A 9270-nucleotide genomic window follows, 5' to 3' on the forward strand; every position below is an offset into this window, starting at 1 on the left:
AACCAGAAGAAAGTTTTGAACTTTAGCTTTCTCCAATCTCTATATTTTTATTTTATTTATTTATTTATTTATTTGCAATCAGACTCAAAGTCCATAGAATTTAAATTTTTAACAGTCATCACACAAAATATCAGACTAACACAACATCAAGCAGGCTACATCAAACAACGTACAAAATACTGTTGTAGTGAATATAAAATGTAGAATTAAAGTAATAATCAGAAGACATAACATTGCGCAAAAGTGGATTAATTGATCTTTTGCAACGTTCTACAAATGCATAACAATTTTTTCTTAATAGAGCATCAAATGTTAACACGTCGTTCTGTACCTGATACACTCTAGCACTGTCGCATCTCGACAAATTGTGGATAATTCTGTATGAGTCGTTGTAAGCAACTCGTATGCGATTTAAAGTAGAAGTTTTATAGTTACACCATAGTTGCGAACCATACATTGGCATACAATATGATTGGTACATTACATTTTTAACTTCGGTAGAGCAATTTCCAAACTTGGACCTAAGCTGATTGGCAGCGACATAAAGAGATCGCACTTGCCTTTTAATATCTGCGTCATCACTGATGGTATCATCAATCAGTATGCCTAAATATTTCACTTGTCCAACAAATTTAATTTGTGTATTGTACAACCGCATGCATGGAGAAGTCAAAACTTTAAATTTGCGACATTGATGGACCAATCCAACAGTTTTTTTACAGTTGAAAATAATGTCATGTCTAGAAGCATAGGATTCACACACATCAATGAGTTTTTGGGTACCTTTAGCACTTGGACTAAATACACACAAGTCATCTGCAAACATTAGGTGATTCAAGTGAGATGAACCAGTATTACATCCGACATCTAGGGAATTCAATTCAGTCGATAAGTCATCTATATACAAAGAAAACAGGTAGGGACTTAAAACCCCTCCCTGCCTTACTCCGTTGGTGACATGGAAGGGGTCAGAAATTTGATTCCCCCACTTTATTCTCATTATTTGTTCTTTATACCAATGCTTCAATAATCGTACAAAGCACATAGGAACATTCTGTGAAACTAACTTGTTAAATAAGATATTGTGATTAACTCTATCAAATGCTTTGGATGCATCCAGAAATACACTAAACACAGGACTATTGCTGTGTATGTAATGAGATACTGTTTGTTTATTAAGATAAACACATAAATCTGTGCCATGTTTTGGCTTAAATCCAAACTGATTGTCAGATGTATTTAAAAACGGTGAAATATGCTCAAGGATATAATGTTCAAATAATTTGGACACTACAGTTGCCACTGCAATGGGTCTGTAATTTCCAGCATCCTGAATATTGCCTTTGTTGTTCTTACAAACAGGGATAATTATGGTATTTAAACAAGGTGAAGGCAGCATACCATGAGAAAGGCATACATTAAACAATAAGCTGAATAAGAAGCACAATAGTTCATCTGCATATACTAGATGTTCGGCTGAAATTTTATCACTTCCAGCAGATCTATTAAAGGGTAATTTGCATAGTAGCATTTGTATCGTTTCAGTAGTGCATTGATATTTCTCGATATTGGCAAAAGCTTCAGTGTCTTGCATCAACATGTCTATTGCTTCACTTGTAGGATTGTTACGCACAGAGTTTAATAAATTGCCATAATAATTTTTCCACATCTCAGTCACCGCAGTAGACCCAATTGCTCCTCCTACTGTTGAAGAGATAGGACCTTTAACTTTAGAGGACTTTATTTTTTGCCAAAATGATTTTCGCGAATTTTCATGATGAAGGGCTTCAGCAAGAGAATCAGCTTTAAGCTGTGCAGTCTTTGATCGACATTTCCGTAGTGCATATTTAAAATTTTTTCTAGTTGTCTTCATCTTGTTAAAAGTAAGGCCAGTGAGAGGCTTGAGACACCAGAGATGCCAGGTTGGCATTTTTTTATGTTGTTTGGCATGAAAAAATCGGCTGTCTTTAGATGTAGCAAACCTCGCAAACCACAAAGTTGCCAGATGGTATTTTTTTTAATTGTATTTTTTTGATTTCTTTGCGTTTTATTTATCGGTTTTTATCGGTTTGCATGTTTTTTAAAACCCTTTTGAATATGTTATTTGTTTAGTGTTGATGTCTTATTTTTATCAGTAAAAAGATATCAAAATCTCTGCTTTGTTGATTATGGTTAGTTTTGATATAAATACGTTCAAAGCAATGCCTTTGCAATCAACATTTGTGAGATGTTGAAACTTAAAAGGTAATATTAACGCAATATTTGGTAGTCAGACATTCGGGAATCAGTACTTAATCCCTTAGACCAGTGTTTCTCAACCCCGAGTCCGCGGACTCAAATGAGTCCGCGGAAGGGCCTGGATGAGTCCGCGAGCACAGTTGCTTTTGCTAGTAGTCAGTTCATATTGTATTACAAATAAAACGTAAAGCTCACAGCTCTTTAAAGGACACGAAACTTCGTCGGCACCTAGAATCAAACCATGGAAATTTTGTTAACAAATCTCTTGAAGTATTTAAAGAAAAAGAGCATCAGGTGAAGCAAAGTCGCATTGATCGCCCAACTGCTTGGGGAGGAATAGTATATTCTCACAGTCATGCAGTGCGTGCTTCTTTTGCGGTTGCATGGAAAATCGCTTGTGCAAATGCACCTCACACAGCTGGAGAAAATTTGATTAGACCAGCATCTGTTGAAATGGCCAGGATAATGTGTAGTGATGCTGTTGCTAACAAACTGGAAATGGTTCCTTTGTCAAACGACACCATGAAGCGGCGTATCGAAGAAATCTCAAGAAATGTTCTGCAACAAACAATCGCGCCATAAGATGCTGTGAAAGATTTAGTTTGCAACTGGATGAAACAACCGATATCGGAAGTGATGCACAGCTCATGGTGTTTGTGCGATATTTTGACACAAATGATTTCGTTGAGCAGTTTCTGTTTTGCCGTCCACTTGCTAAAAATACCACAGGAGAAGAAATATTCAAGAAAGTGGATTACTTCTTTGAAGAACATCAGCTTGAGTGGTCTAATTGCATGTCTGTTTGTGCTGATGGTGCTCCAGCCATGATGGGAAGTAAGAAAGGCTTCATGAGTTTTGTAAAAAAGAAAAACAATAACATTTCGGTTGTTCATTGTCTTCTCCACAGAGAAAATTTGGCAACAAAGAAAATACAAGAAAATGTTGCCATAGGTTTCAAAGAGGTTGTATCTGTGGTAAACTATATTAAATCTCGTCCTTTGAACACTCGCATTTCGTGCTTTGTGTGACGAAATGGGAGCGGAACTCAGTGGGCTTATGTTCCATTCAACTGTTCGTTGGTTGTCACGAGGAAAGGTGCTTGAGAGAGTGGCTACTCTTAAAGAGGAAACCAATGCTTTTTTAAAAGAGCAAAATCATGAACTTGCTGATCGCTTTCGTGATGATGAATGGATTGCAAAGTTGCTATTTTTGGCCGATGTTTTCAGCCATGTAAACCAACTGAATGGTTCTATGCAAGGAAAAGAGAAACTATTTTTTGACGTTTTGGAAAGTATTGATGCATTCAAACGTAAAATAAAGCTGTGGATGCATCGAATGAAAAGTGGAAGGTTAGCTGCTTTCCCAGGATTGAACTTATTTGTGGAAGAGAAAGATATCAATTTGGGCGTCATTCTTCCCATCTTTTTTGAGCACCTCAACACATTTCTTTCTGAATTGGATCGTTATATTCCTTCCAACGATTATTGCAGGATCTTTAATTGGGTTCGGAATCCTTTTCAGGTGTCAGCGCTAGAACTTCATTCAGATATGGACTGCATTGCTGAACATTTGCTTGAATTGCAAAGCCGACAGATGTGGAAAGACAAGTTTAAAAAGGCTTCTTTGACTCAATTTTGGGCAAATGTGCAGTCGATGGAGCCTAGTCTTTCAGATGACATCAGATGTGCACGGACAACCATAATTCCGGAATTCGATAAACTTGTCAAGCAAGTTCAAGGACAAGGCTCTCATTGAGTATGTGTTGAGTGAAAAACAGTGCTTGCTTTTTTCGTTCATACCGTATTAAACTCTCTTGGATAGAAATCAAAAAACCTATTTTTCGTTAATATATAGCTTGAGTCCGCGGATATATAGGCGAGCTTGAGAATAGTCCGTGGGTCAAAAAGGTTGAGAATCACTGCCTTAGACCATGGTTGGGTGAGTTCACTAATCAGTGGTTGTCTAGAAACCGGGCTGCAGACGATAAATAAAACTTAACTTTTGCAGGTGACCGTAGTTTCTGGGCTACGCCGTGTGACACAAAACGAAGAAGTTCCTAATGACAAGTTTTTGTGTGTGTTCAGAATGTAAGGAATATTTTGTAAACGAAACCGGTTTTTCCAAAAGTTTGGGTCATTTGAAGTGTGTTGCCTATATGCTTTGGCTCCTTTTTGGGCTACTTGCAAAAAAAAAATGGTTTGAAACGTGTTTTTGGCTAGATAATTTTGTGGAATCTGGCAACTCTACAAGGTTTGCTTCTTTAAATGTAGCAAACCTAGCAAATCTTGAGAAAGGTTTCTACAATTGATGGCCGATGAGGTTTTCAACTGTTCATAGTTTGCATCAAATAGATAGGCCTAGACTACAGACAACCTTATCATTACTTGCTGCTAGTCTAAATCTATCTTCTTTAGGGAGACTATGAAAACCTATTGCGGAAGGCTTTCAAATGCAGAAACCTTCTCAAGCTTTGCGAGGAATTCGAAGTTCGCGACATTTAAAGACGCCCGCTGAGAGAACCTCATAACTATCAATTGACAAATGCACAGACCTTATTAAAAGTCATAGCCTAGATAGTAGCTACCATCACTAGGTAATTGTACAAGTGTACAAACCTTGTGAGGTTTGCGAGGTTTGCTAGGTTTGCTACATTTAAAGGTAGGCACTTTAACATGCAGATATCCAATCCAGCACGAACCAATCAGAAGCAATGCTGTTCATGACGTCATCAAGGTTGCGTTTAGAAAGAACAAAGGAAAAACGCAGAAAACAAATCAATAGCTTTTTTTCCCTAAAAGTCTGAACGTTAAAACATTTGACCAGGCTAACACTCACAATAGTATTTCAATAAATATAATTTAATTTATGTTGTGGAACATGTTTTCGTTCATTAGAACTCTTCAGCACAACTGGACCGAAACAAAAATTATTCGAAACAAAATTAGCCTACAATATAAATAGATTTCAGCACTAGTGGACCAAAACGAACGAAAAATTACATACGGTATTAATTATAGATAAAATGTTCATGACCTCCATGTTCTTTACTTTTTTTCTTTCTTTTCTTCAATGGTTTAGCAAAACCGCAACTGTCGAATACTATAATTTGACCAGGCTTGAGGAAATAACGGCAAACAGTTGAAAACTCAAATAAATTTTACTAATCAGAAGGATACAGAAATGCTATTACGGTGAAATCTAGAACAAACGCTTCTATTGCATCATCATGCTAACCTAGCATTAAGCAAAAAGTTGAGCAATTAATGCGGCAGAAATAGGTGACAAGGGATAGATAGGCCAATAGAAATAGGTGAAATAATAGAAATAATAAATATAATAATAAATAGAAATAAAATAATAAAATAATAAGAAATAATAATAATAATAAATATAATAAATATAAAATATATAATAATAATATAAATATATAATAATAAATATATAATAATAATATATATAATAAATATGTAATAATATATAAATATATATAATATAATATATAAATATATAATAATAATATAATAATATAAATAATAAATATAAATATAATAATAAATAATAATAAATAGAAATAAATAATAGAAATAGGTGACAAGGGATAGATAACATGTTCCACAACATAAATTAAATTATATTTATCGAAATGCTATTGTGAGTGTTAGCCTGGTCAAATGTTTTAAGGTTTAGACTTTTAGGGAAAAAAAGCTATTGATTTGTTTTCTTGGTGATTACTTTCTGTATTAGGTTGATCGCCCATTTTAGGAAGTGTCATAGTACCAGATCGCCTTTTCCGATTAGTTTTTCCCACTTTTGAAGGAAAAACGCCAATTCTAGCTAAATTAAGTCATCGCTTTGCCATCGGTTGGCTTGGGGCAGAGGGTTAGGGCGGTGGTAGGCTAGTCACTTCATTGACGTACTGGGTTTGATTCTCACCACTGCTATAGCTCCTTTTTTCTTCTGTAAGTACCGAACAAAGTTTAAAGTAATAATCAAGTCTCTGGCTGAATGCTGGAATGATCACAATTGGACAGACAACGTAACATCTGATTGGTTCGTGGTGGATTGGATATTTGCATGTTAAAGTGCCTACCACATTTAAAGATGTAAACCTTGCAGAGTTGCCAGATTCCACAAAAGTACCCAGCCAAAAACACGTTTCAAACCAATCCCAAAAACGAACCATTTTTTTTTTTGCAAGTAGCCTAAAAAAGAGTCAAAGCATATAGGTATTTTAAACACACTTCAAATGACCAAACCTTGAAAAAACCGGTTTCGTTCACAAAATATCCCTTACTTTCTAAACACACACAAAAACTTGTCATTAGGAACTTCTTCGTTTTGTGTCACACGGCGTAGCCCTGGAACTACGGTCGTCTGCAAAAGTTAAGTTTTATTTATCGTCTGCAGCCCGGTTTTTAGAAAACCAGTGATTAGTGAACTCACCCATCATGGTCTAACTAAGAGATGGAGTACTGATTCCTGAATGTCTGACTACCAAATATTGCGTTAATATTAACTTGCAATAAGCTATCTCACAAATGTTGATCGCAAAGGCATTGCTTTAAATGTATTTATATCAAAACTAACCATAACCAACAAAGCAGAGATTATGATATCTTTTTATAGATGAGAATAGAACATCTGCAACATCAACACTAAACAAGTAACATGTATGTTCAAAAGGGTTTTAAAAAACATGCACCCGATAAATAAAGAGCTAAGAAATTTAAAAAAATACAATAAAAAATACCATCTGGCAACCTTGTGGTTTGCGAGGTTTGCTACGTTTGCGAGGTTTGCGAGGTTTGCTACATTTAAAGACGGCTAAAAAATCCTGTTTAGCATTTAAAAAATATGGTACTCTCAAGAATGAAGATTGCAAGGTTGTGCTATAGCAGCAAGTGTAGTCAGAGCTGTAGTGTTTCGTCATAGAAACCATTGTTACGTTTCACTAGCCTATCGTTTGTACTACGTGCGACTGTTACGAGACTAGAGCCATGAGATAGATTAGCTATAAAAAGAAAGTACAATAAAGTGGTCTGTGTGTAATCTATTAAAGTGTGGTGTATCTAAGATAATCAAACGGAAATACAACAATGGCGACGAGGATTTAAGTGAAAGATGGCTGAACAAGTTACTGTAGCCCGAAGCAACCCGCTGGTCTGCGAACTAAGCAGCCTGAAATCGTTTCAAGTGCAAGGTGATCCACATGGTTTAGGACAAAGATGGAAGCAATGGAAAAGTTCATTTTCTCTTTTTACAGTCAGTAAAGGAATCGCAGACGATAAACAAAAGCAAGCGTTGTTGTTACACACAGCTGGAGAAGAGGTTCAAGAAGTTTATTTCAGCCTCGTGGACGAAAATGACGACAGTAAGTCTTTTAACGATACTCTAGCAATTTTGGATGAGTACTTTTTGCCTAAATGTAATGTTCCTTTTGAAAGATACAAGTTTCGGCAGCTGACGCAAGCCCAAGACGAGACAATTGACAAATTTATTTGCCGTTTGCGCCAGCAAGCAACGTTGTGTGAATTTGGAACCAATAGAAATGACTACATTCGAGATCAAGTTATTGAAAAATGTGCTTCTAACATATTGAGAAGGAAGTTGCTCGAAAAAAATAATCTAGTTTTGAATGATGCAATAGTTATTGCAAAAGCTCATGAAGATGTCGAAAATCAATTAAAGACAATGCAGCCTACGTCATCAGTTCATGTCAACGAAGTGCGCCACCCAGAGCATCGACGCGCATTGCCTTCAATTAAGAAGGAAGGGAAAGTATGTTTTGCTTGTGGTAAGACTGGACATTTTAAGTTTGATCAACAATGCCCAGCAAGAGGCAAGCAATGTAACAAATGTGGCAAAGTCGGACATTTTGCTTTACAATGTCGAACACGGTCCCGAACGAATAGATGTGTGACATCACAATATTCTTCTGACGTCAAGATGAATCGGAATACGCCGTCGCGGAGACCAGTGCAGCGCAATACCAATACATTAGAGGAAGAAGAAGGAAAGACTTTTATTTTCGCAGAAAACGAGGAGAGCAACAAAGAAGTTTTCAACTTGCAAGGGACATGTAAGAACTCTTGTACAATAACTTTGAAAGTTGGTGGTGTAAAATTATCTGATGTTTTGATCGATTCAGGTGCTGCCAGTAATGTGATTAGTAAAGATACTTGGGAAGGGTTAAAATGTCGTAATGTTGTTGCCCAATGTCGGAAATCAGCTAAATCTTTGTATTCATATGGGAGTACTACATTCATAGGCGCCGACTCCGGGGGGGCGGCGCCCCCCCGTAAATTTAGCTCGGGGTGGCTGCCCCCCCGCAAATTATTTAAAAAAATCCTAAATCAAATGTTTTTAAGTTCAGATTTGCGTTAGTTTGACCTTCATTGCGAATCGATCTCAATTAAAAGATCTGCTTGTTGCAACAAGAGCGCTGCTCCTAAGATAACAAAAGAAACAGAAGTACGGTAGCTGATAAATGCCAGCATGGTGCCGTTGAAGCATAGTAACAATGATTGAAAAGCGTTTTTCTTGATTTCTTCTGCTTTGTTTTTTCTTGGGAGTATCAATAACGAGGTGCGGTTTGCTGTTTGCTCAGTTTAGTATCTATGCGTATTAAGGGCTAAAGTTCAAAGTGATCAGCATATAATTCGAAGTAGCCTACATTATAAAGCTTGGCGATATACAATGGCAGATAGACGCAAACAAACATCAATCCTTTCATTTTTTGCTAAACAAAGTAGCGGCAGCAGTGAACATCAACCAAGTGAAGATGTGTGTGAAGAAAGACGAGAAAGTGAGAAAGCTACCACTTCGTCCGAAGTGGGAGAGAGTGGGTTGAATGTTCAGTCTAAAGGTCGAAAGTACCAGCGTTCATGGGAAAAGGAATATCCTTGGATAACCTTCGACTCCGTGAAAGGAATAGCTTATTGCACATCGTGCAAATGGGCTGTGGATCATAACAAAGTCTCGTCACGGACAAAATCTGTTTTGTCTTCAGGACAACAGAAGGTTTGGATCGAA

General features: G+C 36.7%; 1 protein-coding gene across 1 annotated transcript; it reads left to right on the forward strand.

Moving 5' to 3' along the window:
* The first annotated feature begins 3270 nt into the window (after positions 1–3270).
* LOC145766708 (zinc finger MYM-type protein 6-like) lies at positions 3271–3993 on the forward strand. Its single transcript, XM_082578418.1, has one exon. It carries the CDS (start codon positions 3271–3273, stop codon positions 3991–3993), a length of 723 nt encoding a protein of 240 aa, XP_082434544.1.
* Positions 3994–9270: the final 5277 nt, after the last annotated feature.

Source organism: Aplidium turbinatum, chromosome 1 (genome assembly GCF_918807975.1).
Source record: "Aplidium turbinatum chromosome 1, kaAplTurb1.1, whole genome shotgun sequence".
NCBI lineage: Eukaryota > Metazoa > Chordata > Ascidiacea > Aplousobranchia > Polyclinidae > Aplidium > Aplidium turbinatum.

Bases quoted from the DNA above. Each gene is read 5' to 3' on its own strand.
- LOC145766708 (XM_082578418.1), top strand. From the start codon at position 3,271: ATGGGAGCGGAACTCAGTGGGCTTATGTTCCATTCAACTGTTCGTTGG.